The sequence below is a fragment of the Rhopalosiphum maidis genome, chromosome 1 (genome assembly GCF_003676215.2).
Source record: "Rhopalosiphum maidis isolate BTI-1 chromosome 1, ASM367621v3, whole genome shotgun sequence".
Taxonomy (NCBI): domain Eukaryota; kingdom Metazoa; phylum Arthropoda; class Insecta; order Hemiptera; family Aphididae; genus Rhopalosiphum; species Rhopalosiphum maidis.
Window position 1 is genome coordinate 7,054,072 of NC_040877.1, and position 19,234 is coordinate 7,073,305.

The 19,234-nt window shown below is 25.1% G+C and overlaps 1 protein-coding gene across 2 annotated transcripts in view; it reads left to right on the forward strand.

Moving 5' to 3' along the window:
- The first annotated feature begins 2,172 nt into the window (after window positions 1-2,172).
- The window catches only part of LOC113560556 (cytoplasmic polyadenylation element-binding protein 2), a 151,821-nt gene continuing 134,759 nt past the window's right edge, over window positions 2,173-19,234 (forward strand). Inside the window, exons 1-3 of one of the 2 annotated variants that reach the window (XM_026966498.1) lie at window positions 2,173-2,768; window positions 4,524-4,764; window positions 4,831-5,000. In XM_026966498.1, coding sequence (XP_026822299.1) covers window positions 2,334-2,768; window positions 4,524-4,764; window positions 4,831-5,000 — 846 coding nt within the window. In that variant the 5' untranslated portion in view covers window positions 2,173-2,333. Of the gene's footprint in view, window positions 2,769-4,523; window positions 5,001-19,234 lie in introns of both variants that reach the window. The other variant, XM_026966497.1, reaches the window with a different exon arrangement.

Here is a 19,234-nt window from a genome sequence, read left to right on the forward strand (position 1 = left end):
AACTACGTAATGCGTAGGTATTGTGTTTTATTGTGATACAGCTTAAAAAGTTTTCGAGAGATCGGCAATGAGATTTATTATATTTTCCTATATATCTGTAATATACTTATAGGTAAACTTTAGGTACCTATCTACAATCTACCTACGTTGTACTTATTCAGTTACAGTTACGAGTTCACGACTGATTAGTACCTATTAAATTTGTGTATAGCCATTTGCCCCTGCGACCAATGTGTTATACATAATAAAATATGTGAAATATCAATTATATGTTAGGTAAGTTTAATATTAAGTAAATTTTACATCAAGCTAAAAAATTGTAAATGGTTTTTTTTATACTAATATTCAGAATACTATTTTTCGATGCTTATGGATTTTTTTTGATTACTATATACTTATACTATACTTTTATATTCTTATAATATACTATATTCTAAGAATATAAAAGTTATAACTATTAAACTGTCATTTTAAAATCTATTTGATTTGAACAACATAAACCAAAATAATTTAGATAGAATAAGTTTATGCCGCTTTACGAATAGGAGGTATATGGTGTATAACGTAGGTATCTACAACTGTTACTGATAATTATAACGAAAAGCTATATAACAGTGTCAGTGTAACTTTATAATTGTATTAACTATAAGTATAACCATAATACTATTAACAATAAAATAAAACTGTTAACGTGTTAATAGTGCACTATATACCTATTTCATATTATATTACTAAATTCTTATTATTATCATAGTAAGTTATAGGCTATAGGTTAATAGGTATTTAACGGGGTGATTTATATACCGTTGGACACTCATTATTTAAAAAAACAATAACATTTCAAGAAAATACTTTTTTTTTATCGTTTTTAATTTTTTTTCACTTTTATAAATATATAAATGTATAATTTCATACTTTAAAGCAGAATATTACTTGGGTTTTTAACTTATAAAAATAAATTAAGGATAAGGCGTTTGTGATTTTGTTGTACCACTCCGCTCGTTAAAATATTTCATTAAACTATTCGTGTAAAATTTGATTTTTACAAGTACCCCAAAAAATATTTTGTTTTGGAATAAGAAATTAAAAATGTTGTTTTTACCTAATACTTAAAACTATGGGTATTACGTTAAATGGATCACCTGGTATAGAACTATGGTACCTACGTACTTATTAGTTATTTTTATTCTTAATATTACTATAGATCTTTAGAATGTGGTGAATTTTTATTCATATTTATTGTAATATAAAAATATATCACAGGTAGTCTTAATAATTATTTATGGATAGGTATTATTCCAGTAGTTTAACATTAACATATCAATAGGTGTTAGGTGTTAACTGTGAGTATTGGAGACTATATATATCTACTGTTATAGATATTGGACTATTATTGCAGTAGTCGGTACCCGAATAAATAAAGCCGTAAAGGTATAATTATCTCACACAAAATAGCAATATAGTAGGTAGGTATTTAATTAAATTTAACATACATATGAACACACCACTGGCGCGCATAATGGTGTATATAATTGTATAATAATTTTATTATCACGGTACTTGTCTGTCTTGACATCTTGTTTTTATTATTATTTTATTTAAAAAACAATAATCATAATTTGTATTGAAATTGTAATATTAAAATAATAAGCGCAACTTGACAAATGAACAATTGACAAGGCGACGGAGTTACCTAAATAGTAAATTTAATAATAATATGTCATAACAATAATAATAATAATAATAATAATAATAATAATAATAATACATCATTCCGACGCCAAGTCGAGAAAATCCGAGTGTTGACGACGATAGCGGCGAAGTGCGTCGAATCCGAAAATTGCCAATAAACATATGATTGGCGGCTTTCTGTTGGCGGTGTGGAACGCACGGCGCGTTGGTTGTTGTGCGGAGGGGTGGGGGAGTTGCCGACAAGCTGCTGCCGCCGCTGCTATCGCGTTTCGGCTCGTGCAGTCGTGTTATCAGCGGGTGGCCAACGTGCCCGTTTGCAGCCGCAGCTCTAGTTAAATTTTTTTTTTTTTTTTTTAAATCAAAATTTCAAGCGCAAAACACCGTATATCATTATATTATATAAAAAATATTATATAATATAATATTGTATTATATTCCCAATTATAAATATATATTATATATATTATATATATATATATTTATATATAAATAATATTCCGCAGCGGTCTTCTGTTGTCGGTTTTCGAAATTCGTTACACTATTTAATATAATATAATATTCAGACGTGTGCGTTTCGAGCAGGAGAGGTTCGCGCGCGGCATACCATTATTCCGCACGGGACCGTTCGTGATATTGTATAAATGGGGGAGTACAAATTTAGTGTAAATTCTAGTTTAAGTTCAATCGAGTACCAATCGTCGGTGAACACGTCCGGGTTGCCGTCGTCGTCGTCGTCGTCACAGTCGTATTTTGCCGACGACGGCCCACAGCAGTTGCAGGACGTTGCCGTCAAACAGCAGATCTCACCGTCACCGGTCAACGGCGATCACCAACAGCTGCCCTCCACCAAAGGCTCTGTCAAAGAAGATTCCGTGTTGGCAGCGTTAGGTGGTGGTGGTGGAGGTGATAAATCATCGGGCGGCCCACAAATGCAGTTACCATCATCTTATAACAATGAAGCTAGTCTTAATGTGATAAACTCGTCGACCAACTCATCTACGTCTAGTCTATGGTCAGCATCTGTTGATGATACGTTAATACATGGGTTAAATGCTTCTGCGGCTGCAAACAACGTTGTAAGTTATGCATTAAAAAATATAATGATTGTGTAAATTACCTCTGTAAAAAGCTAATGTTTATGTTTATGTATTCTAACCAACCAAAAGTCGAGACATTGTTCTATACCTATGTTTTTAATTTAACATTTATTTTTCACTTGTCTTCATGATAAAACAAACAAAAAATATATTCACTTATATATTTATTTTACTTATTTTTTTTTCAATGCTCAATGTTTATGATTTTTGACCAGGGATTACTTATTTCTTTAAGAATTATTTAAATGTATTACCTACATAAGTTACCTATACTTAGTAATTTTAGTAATTTTTTAGTTAATATTTTACCAAATTATGTGTATATTGTGTATACAATGCAATTAGCAATTGTGCATTATGTATGCATACATTTTTGAAAAACATATATTTTGTCACTAAATAAAATAAAATATTAAGATATTTTTTCCTAAAAACTAGTTTATTAGTAACTAGACTTTATGTTAAATATTTATTTGATATTTTAATATTCTATAAAAATATAAAGTTTAAAATTATAAATCATTCCCAGTTGTATGATTTTGTTTTTAATTTAAAATTTTATTTAGGCGTCAGTTGTAAAATTAGCTTGACTATTTGAAAGTACATAATTTACAATACTATATTTTAGCCTCTCTTAACTTTTTAGCTTCATAATCATTGTTTGTATGTTTGACGTAAGTTTTTAGTAGATAACATTATTATATTATTTTCATATTTTTTTCAGCATTTTTAAAATATTAAAAAATATTAATTTAAATTAAAGGAAAAATGGAAATTATAAATTTAATAAATATTTATTTTTACCAAGTATTTACTATTTACTGGGCTAACTTAAAAAAATCTGGAAAATATATTAAGTATAAGTATTTATTATATTTAACCGATATCTATTTTTTAACCAAGTATTAAACTTGGAAGAAAAGATGTATATTTAGATAGATAAATACCTATGACTAATAGTGAATGTATGCTTTACACTTAATTTTGTAGGTACACATGGTACATATAACTTAAAAACAACTTAAAGATTTTACAAATAACAATACTTGATGTTATATTTGTAATTATTTGATTGATTTACTAAGGATTTATGTTGATTTAAATGTAATAAGTAGTTGTCTAATTTGAATAGCACAATACATAAACCATTAATAAGTATATTAAATCTATTATATTTCAAATCATTATTTTTAATTTTGATTGATATGTTTTGTCTTTTTATCTACTTACCTAATTTATAAACTAAAAATTATTATTATTTTTTTAAATAGTTTAAAATGTTACACAATTATAAGAAATGTCTATATACCAGACCAAATATTAATTTTTTAATACATAATATTTTTAAATTTTTATAAATTACAGTAAGAATTCAAAGCTGTTTTTATTATAACTTTTCAACCAATAAAGTTTTCATGAATATTTTTTATTATCTATGAAATATGAAAAATAAGTATCAATCATTGTGATATTTAATAAGAAGCTTTTTTGAGAAAGTTCTACTTATTTATGTAAACGATAGTTATTGTTATTTCCAGTCTCATTTAAAAGTTAAACAATACCTATTTATTATAAACTTTTGTTAGACATGAGAATTTTCTTAATACTTAGTAAAATGATAAATTAAATTTATATTTGACATAATTTTAAATTTAGTTCTAAGTTGTTTATGGTTATTTGAATTGATGCATGATTATTTTTCAACTGATAAATTTAATTATTTAATGTTTTTAGAATTTCCCAAATACTTTGTACAATACTGGCTTGGGACCTCATCATCCGCAACAGCAACAGCAACCACAGCAACATCATCATAGACGTCAAGCATCTGGCGCCACACATAATTTCCCTCACAATTTGTCTAGGCAACTGCAACAGTCAGCTCATCCGCAGAACCTGTACATGGCCAGTAAGGGATATTCTTGGTCACAGTCTCATCAGAACTCGTGGCTTAACTCTAGTCAAAATCAAAGTGGTATAGCTGGTTCATCATGGAATCGTGGTCGTTCTGTACCTAATTTGAATCCAATGCATGCTTTAGCTGGTCGTAAGCCAAATACTAATTACAATCATCACCAACATCAATCTACTCCTATGAATTCATCAAAATTTAGACGTAGTACTTCTTACCCGGGAAAAGGATTATTCAATCAAAATTCTACAACTTTTGATATTAACAACATCGATGAGACAGACGCAATAAGTTATCAGGTAAGATTTTTAAAATCATTATGATTTATAATTAATTTTAGTACTTAGACAGTAAAAGTGTTTATTGTCAGGGTTAGAGTATCAGGAATTAGGAGAAGAATCTATTATTTATATTTATATATCATAATTTAAAATATATTTGTTGTATCTAGGCCTTTTACTTTTCTATACTTAATTATTGCCTTGTTTGTTAATAAGAAGTTTTTACATTTTGATAATCATAGTTATCTAATAAGAAATTAACAATTAAGCAAATTATCAATGTATTTAAAGCACGTCTCTATTAAAAAAAACAATAACAAATTGTTCTCATTAGTGACAAAATTGCTATTTTATGGATATTTATTTAGTAATTTTCTTTATTAAATCAAAGTACATTGATGTTATATAGTTTATAGTAAATATCTGTAAATAATTTCATACTTATATATATTTAATTTTATACATGGGTATGATTAATTAATAATTAATAAGTTATAACTTAGGAGTATCAAGGAATAAATATATTTTAGATTTTCAGTGCAGTAATAATTGTATTAGTTTTACAATGATATTTTTTGATATATTTTTGAATAGAAAGAGTACTCTTAAGTGTTTCAAGTAGTCATGTACATAATTTGTTAGAGATCAAGCTATATGTTGATATTTTGAATATGTATGTGATTTAATTTTTTGTAGTTTTTCTAATTGTTTGAAAACATTTTCATTGAGTGCAGCTTTGTTCAGAAATATTTTTTATTATAATGCTTCATCATAATTTTATAAATTAATACCACAACACACTATTATCTTGCTCTGAGATGAGTTCAAGGAGTTAAAGGAATTCAAATAAAGATACATTGTATTGTGTTTGTTTAATGAAAATGTCATATGATATATTAGCATCTATCAGTGGCTACATATTAATTTATAAATTCCAGTTAATGTATAATATTGTTTACATGTATAAAGTTTCAAGAGGACCTATTATGTTTAAATTGTTTTAGTAATGCAACATTTATAACACTATGACCTTTAGGTTAGTGAATCTTCATGGGACTTACATATAGAGTATGTAATTTTCATCATTAATTTGATTATGTATCCATTTATTTTTTTATCAAGATTTTGACATAGGCATCAATATATGTACTCAGGTACAATATGTTATCAATATGATAAAATGGCTTTAAGAATATGTAGAAAACTACTACACTGAGTAACATTCAAACCATTTTCCAATTGTATTATACAATTAAATTTATAGTTTTCAATTATTATATAAAAGTTGTTTTCATAACTTTAAACTTTAATCATATAGATAACAACTTTTAAATAAACATATCTATAATGTAGTTTAGAGCACAAATATAAGTTATAATTGTCAAATTATGTACTTTACTACCTTTGTTTTGTACCAAAATATTTTTGTAGTGTTCTTTTTCAATAACAATTAACTCGCCTAACTTATTTTAAACACAAGGCCTGCAATATTTTTTTAAATATCTTACATTTATGTATAATACTCGATATAGTTAGTTTAATAATGATGGGTATCATACACATTTCCTATAAATTATTTAAAATGTGTATTACTGTTCCAATTTTAATAGACAACTCAAAAGATATATTAATTATATAATTTTAAAAAAGTCTGATACGTTTATGAATAATTTTAATACCTATTTTTTTAAGATGTCTGAAATTGTGATAAACAGATATTAATCATTTATACAACTCTAAAACAAAGTTTAGTATTATCGTTTTCTAACTTATTGATAAAACGAATACATTTATTTGTTTATTTTAGTGAAAATTAATTTAGTATTTTTGAAATAGAATTATTTCCGTTTAATTAATTGGTAGATAGATTAGGAAGGTCCAACTGCCCAAACATTATCCTGTGCTGTTGTTTTATTTGTTACTCTAAGGAAAACTTAGGAAAACAATTCTTATGAGTAATGGCGGCATTATGCCAAGTCTGTTGTTTTATTAACGAACCCTCTTCCGCTCTTTTCTATCTTTTGTGAATACTCATTTGGCACTGCCGATTAAACACGTTTTTCTTGCTTATTTAAACCACCACCATATTAAATCCTTCATACCATTATCAGGAATCCCTGCGGGATATTGGTAAAATGAATGACATGCTTACTACTGTTGTCTGTTATTATTTTTAACATTTATTATATGAATTATATACCATTAATTCAAAATGTATTTACGTAAAATATAAGTATAATAAAAAAAAAAAAAACATATTTTACTATGTTAAGAAAAAAGATTAGGTATACAAATATGGTTTTTGTTTAATATATAGGTTAGGTTATTATGCATAATATACTCATATATTTAAATTTTTACGTAAGCATATAATAACTACTAAATTACCAATATTGTATTGTTATACGATGTAAATGTTAAATTTAAAATCATCAAAACCAAATACCTAGCCAAAATGAAATAATTATATTGGTCCTTAAATAACTCAAATACCAATGTTTTTAATGCTTTTCGTTTTTAATAATAGTTAAATTATTTGGTTTATATTTCTTTTTCTAAAAATATGCCATCTAAATAATCTGAGTTTTCCATTTCATTTTTTTTTACCAAAATATTTCTATGTATTAATAATATTGTATATTATTTAAAATGTAGACCAGTTAATATTAAATTATTTGTCTACTCCAATTGAGGCTTTACTACCTACATATATAGTGTTTTGTTAAAATGATCACATATTCACAACAGTCATTCTTTCACGTTTTCTGTACTTTTCTTCTCCTAAAGGGTGTAGTAATTTGTGTAATAATTGTGCTAAAGTAAAACCATACTAACCTTTATAAACTGAACTGAATTCTATTCAGAAAGTTTCATATAAAAGTTCTCTTAAGAGGATTTACCTCTTTAAATGTTTGTAGTCTTATTACAATAGCCACGTCTCTGAATTTCAATTTATTTTGAAACTATTTATTATTCGCTGAAGTAGAATCCATTATTTTCCAATTGTTTTCGTGAAATGTGTTATAAATTATATAGCAATAAATAAACAAAAAATTTCAATTTTTTAAGTAATTCAAATAGTTTGGTTGTATTTAATAGTATTTAATTATTGTATAAATATAATTTAAAATATTTTTATTTTTAATCAAATCTAAAACTAAAAACCAGGTTGTCACATTGATATAGTGTTTTTTCGTTGTCGTTGTCGTTGTCTTTTTTTTTGATACATTGTTTCAAAAGGTAGCCGACGCAGGCGTTAAGAAGACCCTCCGGCTGTACGGTCAATAAAAATAGTGGCCCCGCCGGCGGCGCGTGGACGATGGGCGGCTTTACTACGAATAACCTCTCAGGTTCGCCACGTTGCAATGAGCACATACACGCGCGCTTGGTAAATGACACAGGGGTGTATGCCGACTGGCGGGTGTACAGAGTACAAACCATAGATATATAGAAGGTACTAACTCATGCATGTCAAAAGAAAATATTAATAACACTAAAAGGTCAATTCGCATGTAAACCCCCCCAAAAAATCATTTTTTTAGGATTTATTCATGTACGTATTTTAATTTACAATATAAGGTCTCAATTAATTGTACAGTTTTGATGTTCAATATTTATTTTGTTTATTAAATAGGTATTATACATATGTAATATTTTCATTTCAAAAACTTGTTGATGAACTATAAAATATGTCTTTCCGTCTTGATTGTTGATTTTGGTCATATATATATATATATATATATATATAATATAGTGTGTTTTTTATTTGGTTAAACACCTTGTAAAGACTTTTTTTTTAATTATATTTTTTTTGTTTAATGATAAATTGTGTTTATTTTAAAATTTTTTGCTTAACTTACTGAAAGTTATTGTTTTTTTTGTGCTTATATAAAATTAATTAATTTTTTTGTTTATTATATTTCAATAAAATGTGTTTTGTAAGGTATCAATAATTAAATACTTAATTAATTCTAAACATTCTATTAATTTTTTATTGAAATATTTTAAAAAGTTGAAATTTGTGAAGTTAATCATATATTGCGAAGTACTTAATAAATTAAATATTTGTTTTTATACTTGATTTTAAGAAGTATATAAAGAGCAAGAGTAAGAGAAGTACCTATTTTAGAGTATCATAATCTAGTATCGTAAGTTTTATATATGAATATTTAATACTTTTTTTTATAAACATAAGTCCTGCTTAACTTTTTACCTAGAATTGTCATTTCTATGTTAGCTTTGTTAGGTTAAACACATCACATTGTTGTCTATTATATGAGCAGTTTGTCCTAAAAAGGACAAAAACGATGTGAAAGTGATCTAATATAAAAGAGAGACCTAGTTAATTACTGGTAAAACGCAATTTGTATAGTGGTAATGCTTTTAGAAACCACGTGGGTTCATCTGAGCATTTACATATTGAATTTTAATTACCTTTACACATCATTGGTATATTGTACTTACTATTTTAATGATTAAATCATATATAATAACTCACATTTTAAATTCCGAATTGAGTGACGGCCGGAGGTACCTATTGGACAGTGATATATATATTATCTTAAACAACCCAATGATCAGTGTTTATCTTGTCTGCTTTTTTAATTATTAAGTAAAAAATACTTTTATTCTAATTATTTATAGCTTCATTATTATTATTTTTTTTTTTTATAAAAATCCAACTTGCATAGATTTTTAACCAAAAAATATGCTTATATTAGGCTCGGGGAATCGACTTTTATAGTTCAATTTCTTTGTATTATTCTTGTTTAATTATGAGTAGAATTTGAGATATATTTTATTTTTACATTACATAAAAATAATTTTTAGTGTACTTATATGTCATAATATAGGTAATTATAATTATGTAGTTAAAACGTTCGCTAGATTATTTGAAATTATTTCTATTAAACTAAATCATTGGATTTTAGTATAGTATTTCATGTTTTTTTTGTCTAGGTAGGACTTTTACGTAATTTAAGTTTCTATAATAATAGAAACCTGAAATTGCGTAAAATATTATAGAATCTATAATATGATAGGTTTAAAATACATAATGCGCACGACATAGGTCTGTGTGTCCACTGCAACTTTCGTTGTTATTAACTTTATACAATTTTTGTTTGATGACGTTATTTTTAGGTTTACACTCTACGGAGCATATGGCGTATCATTACTATAAAATTTGTACTGTTTTGTTGTCATGAATTGAATTGTATCAATTTTTTTATAATTTTGTACATCATTTACTACATTATTACTCAATATAAAAGTTATTTAGTAACGTAGTAGAGCTGATATTTTAATTTAAAACAATAATATTGTTTAGCGTAAAATAAATTATAAAAATTCATATTACTATCTAATTCGTTATTGATGAATTTTCTCTAAATAGGTTGGCTAAAAAATTAACTATATAGTAACCGTAGATTGGTAGGCTGTGTGTCATAAGTAGCGGTCAAAGAAACTTCTTAAAATCCTTATGTCGGCCGAGTATATAAATAGAACAGTGGTGGCTTCTAGATTCCAATGTTGGCTACACATTTTTTTCTGCGTGCTGTTTATGCCAAATCCGATTGCACTGCTTGAGACTTAATCAGGAGGGGGTTTTTGTAAAAAAAAAAAACCATGTGACTCTTGTGCCAAGTGTGGGGATGAAATTTTTCATTTACTCAAGTTTTTCTCGGCAATAGCTATTATTATACGCCTGGACATACTAGACGTATGAACGTATTTGGTGCTGGCGGCCGTTCAACTAGGACATTTCGCTAGCTAGTCAAAATAAAATTCAACCTTAAAATAATATAGTTTCTAATAAAACATGTATTTATTTGAAACTGTTTTCGTTTGACATAGTTTAAATATTTAAACTATTTAACCAATGTGTAGGTAATAGGTATATATATAATATTTGTATTAATACTTATGGAAATTTCGTTTCTAGTTTTTGCTTTCTGGTTCAAGTTGTATACATGCGATGTTGTAAGATTTTTTACACATAAAAATTCATCCCTAGAGTTATAAAACTTTGAATTATATTTTTAGCCTTATTATATTAATGTTTTAATTCCATGCCTAGTTTTATATTATATTTTATTTAATTTCACGGTACTAACATTAATTTACTATTTAATAAAAGCTATAAGTAAATTTCTTTTAATAAGTAGTATACGAGTAATAGCAGTCATCGTTATCGATGTAGCATGTGATCGTAATAATCGTTAACTTATATATACAATACTTGATATGTATGTTTTCTAATGTAAATATTTTTAAATTGAACTTAGATTTCAAAACATATAATTTATTATGTTATAAGATAACATATAATATTATTTCACTTAAAATAATTAAGGTCTTTCACGTTTGTTCAAAAGTAAAATAATATTATAAATGGTAAATTTAAAACTACATGGAAATATTCAATAGATAATCTTGTAAGTTTAATGACTTTAAAATTAAATCTATTATCATATCTACAACATTTAATATACATAAATGTTTATGATTTATATAGGTATTTAATTAAATATTATAAGCTTTTGTTATTGTCTTTATATTGTTTATTTGTTATTTGCACATAATATCTAAGATATCGTTACACGGTTATTTGAAAAATGTAAGTCAAAAAGCAAAATTAAAGTTTAAATAATATGTGATGTTAAATAATTAATTTATTCAAATATTACCCCTAAACTGTATACCTCGAAGAATGCCAAAACTATGCATAATATACTTCAACCTACCCGACTTCATTTAATTTCCTCTACCCTAATTATGTCACTAATGAAAATGTACATAAATATATCAAATTATTGAACTTAGACATAAAATAGTTCTTTACTTTAAAGTAGTGTAACGTTTTTTTATTTTATACACCAAATTTTCATTTACTTTTGTGTACTATTGTATACAATATCAATAATGCAATGCTACAATGTCAGGCCGTAAAAAAAAACCTATAATAAGTTTAATATTCTAGTTATGTAACTTTTAAGTGTTGTTTTTTAGTCATGTAATTTTTAAATAATGAAACATGTACTTAATGAAAATATTGAACATCAATGTATTCGTAAATCATTCAATATTATGTTATTAATTTATTTTTGTATTTTAGTTAAGCTAAAATTACTATTAGTTATCTATTTAAAATAATAGTTTATCTAACATCATTTCTCGGGGTAATGAACGTATTGATTTAAATCAATATGATACTTTTTTTTTATTTGTTTGAATGATATTACTCTATGGTCTGATATACGTTTCTAAAAAAGTATAGAAAAATGCTTTAATCTTTGACTTTGAACATGGTTTCTGGAAGCAAATTGAATTAATTTAGAGATTTTGTTACATTCAAATATTTGAAATTTTTGCCAAATATTTATTTTAGCATTTTCTAGAGAAGATATTATTTTCAAAAACTTTTTAGAACTTTTGAAGCTAATTATTAATTATCATTTAAGATATTGTTTTTTTTTATGTATTTTAATAAAGAGTTAAAAAAGATTGACAATTTAATACAACAAGGTTCCTCATAATTTGTTCATTTGACTACTAAAAAGTATTGAAAATATTTTACAATTTTTTTAATAAGCGTTTAAAATTATTACCTATTGTTTATTGATGAAATTTGTCAAAATTACGAAAATGTGTAAATTATTTTGTATTTAAAAATGCATTTAGGTTTTATTTTTTATAAGAAAAGCTTGAAAATTGTATATAAGATTTTCATAAGTTTTCTTACTGGAATTAAAAAAAAAAGTTTATAATGTAAAGCCATATAATATATTTTTTATGAACTTTAAAGTACAAATTTTGATTAAATTGGATATTCAAACGTATAACAACGATTCTTTCTCAAACAATTTTAGTTATTATGTTGTAATTTAAAATTTATTAATTGTAGGGACTTGAAGCTTTTTGCCATTTTATATATTTTATAATTATTTTTTACACACTAATAATAATTTTAAAAATATTTTGACCAATTGTTCGCTAATTTTTATACCATTCGGTTGTACGTACTATTTTATTGTATGCTAAATATTTTTTGCAAAAATTAGTTCAAAATACTGTAATTACTAATAGAAAAATAAATTATAAAATACCCTTAGAAATGTTGGTTGACACTTCCGTTACCACTTAGTATTATTTCTTCGTATGTAATAATTTATCATTAAATTTAAATTTAAACAAAACACATTTATAACAGTGATTTACTCAATGATAAAATACACACAAAATGTATTTAGAGTATTATAGACTATAATAGGCTAACTTCCCTGGTTTTTTTTTTATTCTAAACATAACGTGACGGAAATGAGCCAGATTTTCTGATTTGTTTGTGGACGATTTTTCAATTATATATTATATATTTGGCTTGTATTGCTTTTCATTTATGTATGGCTTCATAATTTAAAAATGCTGATAATATTTGTTTGAGTTTGTGTTTATTTTTTAATGTTTTAGAAGTTATTTTATATTCACTTATTATAATTCTAACTGTTAGTGTTAGAATTCTCGAGTATAAGATATTCTATAGTTTTAAGAATTCTGAAGAATAAATGCCATATTTTTTTGTATACTATCTACCCTTATAATATATTTGTGTATGTTGGTACAGTATACACTTAGTAGATAGGTCCTAGCTATATTATGCAGTATGCATATCAAAACATTTGATTTCGGTTATTTCATGTCCTGTGTATAAACATTAGGTATCACTTACAGGCACAGTGCTATCTTATGAAAACAATAAAATTCGTAAGTAATAATGGCTGTAATGACCTTAGACATTAAACTATGATTGTTGCTGATTTATTTACAGTCCATTAGTTCTGTTATAGGAAATGGCCATTAATCATGTAATCAATTGCTTGAAGACTATATCGCCACGTGCTATTGTATTTTATGTGCTTAGCGCTTAGGCCTACAGAATATTTAGGTTTAACTAGTGAAGTTACGGATCTATTATTGGGATACGTGGCATTGATAAATTTACCAAATTCTGATTTCCGACTATAAGTTCTTGGTTTTTCACTTCATTATATATTTTTAAGTGGTATTGATTGTTCAGATGTATATTAAAAAATGTCAAATATTCATTTAAATATTATACATGGTACCATAGATAGTGGTTGCAAATCAAATATTTTAATGATGTATACTTAGATTTAATGTGTTTTCATATATAAATTATATCTTTTATTCGTGATTAAATAATTTTATCAACTAGCTTATGATATATTTATATAAAATACTAAAATATTTATTTATAATTATTTTATTATTATGGTTTTTGTGGTTTAAAAAATATAATAGTAGTGGTATACTACTTAATACGTAATTCGAGTCAAACATAATTATTAAGCAATTTAATTTATTGCTCAATAAGCTTGGTTATATACGTTGTTGGATTTAGACTAATTTCGATCTTATCATGTTCGTTAAACTCTTATCTTTATATGTTGTAATATTAACTGTACAATTTCAAATATAATTAAACAGATCTTTGTATTAAAAAAAATGTTGATATATTACTAGTATTTTATTGTCATTTAATAATCACTTATAATAATTCATAAGTATAATTTTCAATTATTATTAGATGAGAAAAATGTTCTTTAAATAAAAAATTATTCATTATTTATTTTGAAATAGGTAAATTGTTCTATTTTTTTAACCAAACTAATAAGTAGTAACTCTTACTACATTTTAAATTTCAGGTATATCTATTATTAAACATTTTTTTTTTTTAAGTGAAAAGAACTTAATTTCTCTAAAATAAATATACTTTTTACTTTAGTTCTTTTTTTGTTACTTTTTTGTACCAAACTATTTATTTTAAATCAACTACCTACTCATTTTTTAATTTATTAGGATATTAGTTTATATTAGTTTAAATTATGTAAACACGTTCTAAAATATATTTTTGTTCGGAAAAAGATCTTTTAGTTTAATTATTTTGTTTCTGTTTGTAAAACTTGATTAAATCAAATTTAAACCTTTGTTTTAATTATTTAATAACTCATATATTTATAACAAATATAAATTTGAGTAAATATTCAATAATAAATTATCAGGTATTTATTTGTTTTAATTTGTTTTAAATTGTTTTACCAATTTCTTGATTTAATTTATTAAAATTTATTTTCATATATATAGTTCTTATCAAGGTTTGTGTATATATTTCGGGCGGTATAGAGACGTAGACCTAGTGGTTTGAAGATAATCCTAGAAACGGAGAGCAGTTTACATGCAAACGATTATATGCGTCCTGGGTTGAATTAATAATGCAAGACCATACCGAGGGTGGACGTAATTAGTGGTCGTCCAGAAGTAAAGGGTCAAGCGCTGTGGACACGCACTCGTAGTTTAACGATTTTTCAAATAGGAGTGGGCGCACAGAATTCAATGTTTTAGGATTAAGCCAACACAGAGAATAGGCCATTTTATAATAACACCTCATCCGTTCCTTTGATATAGTGATATAGGTATTTATATTAAAAAGTGCTATTGACTCATTTGATTTACAATTATTATATAAAGTTGGATAATGTTTCATAATTGAGTTTATCTTTCAATGTTCCAAAATATAGATAGTTCACATGTAACCACAAATTTAAATTTTATATCTTCACATAAAAATTAATTTATGTATTTTATATATTTTATGTGAAGTGATAGACTCACTGGTATCATAATAATTTGTGGTTTTCTTATTTTTATTTGATTACAATGTTTTCTTTGTGTGGTCATTTAGTAACAATGTTACAATAGTTTTTGAGAAATATCAAAAATAAATAAATCAGCTCAATTTATACATTTAAATAATTTAACATAAAAACAAGTTCTAAATATGAACGAATATTTTCTAGTTATAATACAATTTTACTTAAATTTCACTCCTATTATTATATTTTATTGTTTTTGATTTATTTTAGTAATATTCTACATAAATGTTTATTTTAATTTAGTATTATATTATAATTAAAAAAAAAAAAAATCTTAAAAGAAAATAATTACAATTATAAATTATATTATTTACTATATAGTCACATTATCTATTATTTAAAAAAATATTAATATAATAATATCAAAGTATACTATCTATTTTCAATATAATATTGCAGACTTAGGAAGTTCCATATGATATTTCTTATGTGTTAAAATCGAATTTGTTAGTTCTGCTAAAAGTTAGTAAGTCATTGGAGTATTTATATGGTAGTTATTATAGAAAGGGATAGTCGGATAGTTCCAAGTAAATTTAGGGAACCGGACATCCCCAAGGACATCATACGTTTAATAATAATGTATATGACAACAGAGAAGCGACTGTAATCCGATTGGTGTATCACCGTAGTATAATCGACCAAAACGTTTTCTTATTTCTTGTGGTGTTCCTATGTATATATTATATGATATAATTTTTTTCATCGTATGGAATAAAATTGTATTGAATTTATTTAAGTTATATTATTTACTAAAATACTTTTCATTGATAAAGGGCTCCTGTATGATTCTAAATTATTTAATATTAAATAGCTTTTTTATTTTAATAACTATTATATTTATTGGATTTTAAATTTTGAAAATGTTTGTCACATTAGGTACATAATATTTCTTCCTTAAATCTTTTAACTTGACATTTGTCAGATATTCATAACCATAAGAATTAATGTTTTGACCCATGTATAAAATGAATTATTTGTTCAGAAAACAGTTCAAATCCGATTAATCAAGCATTTGAAATTTATATTCATATATTTGATAACGTTCAAAAATATATTGTGTTAAATATTAATTTGAAAAAATAATGAACAAATGTTAATTTTTAAAAGTCATGTTATTATTTGTTTTGATTTTTGTGCTATGTAAATAAATTCAACTCTATGTATAGATTTTTCAAAAATAAAACTATTTAGGATAAATCTAAAAAATTATTTTTTCAAACGTACTATTTAGGTTTTGTAGTACCATACTTATATTATATATAATATAACAGAAAAATAATTTAAAAATTTAAATTTAACAAATTTTTATTGTGTTTTATGATTTGATTAGATAATGAACTGGTTTAATTGTTTATTAATAATTGAACTTTGCATAAAATATGAAGATTAAAGTGTTTATTAAAGTAAACTTAGTAAACATAAGTATGCATTATACTTTTTAAATTCAAAAATTAGCTGGCGTTAACTAGTTGTAAAAACCATATAATATTATTTTTTTCCAAAATTATCCTATTATAATGGTACAAAAAATGAAATTTTGAAAAATGTAATATTATAGATAGGCGGGTTACCATAATGTACCTAACCAAAGTCCTAAGTCCTTTAGGGGACCGGGGGTAAGACCACGGACCAGCGCTAGGAATTAAATGTGAACAAATCAACACACGGTTAAAAATAATATTAGTAGAATTATATTAAGTGATACGTTAATCGTTTATTTTATATCAACAGCGATGATAGTTGGTAATCTAACTCTTGATATAATTTTTTGTACCAATATAGCTGTGTTTTCCGTTTACCTTTGTAAAATCTGGATTTACACGAGTGTTTGAAATCTGGGTTGTCTGGACAAAATTGCGGATGAATGGTAACCCTAATTATAAGCGTTATTATACCATATTTATTATTTTATGAATCAATGATATACTTGAATACGTTCGACGTTTATGTATTTTATTTAAGGTGAGATAAAATCAATAAAAAAAATATTGTATTTGGAAATATGGAGTTTGTTTTAGTTTTTGATTCCGCAAGCACAGTAGTAAGGATTTGGGTATTGATTTTAACAACTATGTGATTTGTACCGGAAAACACTTTTTGAATCGTTTTTCAAATGCAATGGTTTACCATTGCTTTTAAATTAAGAATAATCATGTAATAGTATCTTATGCTGAAGTAAGCGAAGCGTGACAAGTGTCCCAGATCCTCTGTATACCTATACTTTTTTTTTTTTTTAAATAACATTTTCTATTTTATGCTTATTAACATTTTCGATGTATTTTTCTTTAAAAGAGATAATGCTATACAAAATGTTTAAGGCTTTACTTTTTTAATAGCGTTAATACTTTAAAAAATGAATTGAATTGATGATTGATCATGATCCATTTTAATAGGTAGGCAATAGGCATAAATTGGAATAGAAATTTTAAATGTAGTTACCTACTCGCGTTATTAGTTTATACTGCATGGAATCTTTTTTAAGTTTTAATCTATAGTAAAAATTGTATATTCAAATATTATTTGTCACTGTAGGTGTTCAGTATTCAACTACTTTCCTGCTTCCTCTGTTTATATTATGCCAATGAACAGTTTTCATCTCTACCGAACGTCCGAACAGTATTATTATTCTCTGAGTTTTTTACTTCAATTATTAAAATATGTCTGCGAAACACGTTTTTTGTTTGCATTATTCGAGCTACGCACTGAGTCACGTAAGTCCTAAACATTTTCAGTTCCACTATCAAAAGTTTAATAGAAAAAAATGTTTTAATTAAACATCCCTGATTATAGTACCGCTGCAGTGTCACGTTTTCGTTGTCAACTGATGCAATCTGTGTAGGCCTTATATATATAAAAAACTAAAATAGTAAATACAAGTGGTGAAATATTTTACATTATTAAAATATGATACATATTTATAGATAAATTTGTATTTTTTTGTTATACATTATTGTACATGGTTATTTTAATAATGGAGTTTTTAGAATAATGAATAACACTTTAATTGCACTTAACATAAACATTATAAAGCAGATCGTGTGTAAGTAGTAACGGTGCAATAGTAATTATAATAATTAATATGATTTAAAAAAAATATATTTGTTTGAAATATGCATTACGCATGTTTTAATAAATAAATAGTATAATAATAGATACAGAATAATATATTTTTATACTTCTATAGTGTAATCTAGTCCTATTAAGATTTGTTAAAGCTCAACAACATTTAGTACAATAATTATATAATTATTGATGTACTATGGCTTTACGAGTATACTGGCATTATTTAATAGATTTTAACATTTTCAAATATTTTATCATAAAAATAAATCTAAATTTACGTCCATAATTAAACTATGAAATAATGTTAAACATAATATAATGATTGTTGGCTTAATGTTTTATAATCTATATTCTGTAGTTTCAATTATATTTCTATAACTTAGGACATTTAATTTTCTGGTTCCGATGTAGGACCGTTTAAGCTTTTAGTGACCAATAGTTAACACAGTACACAAA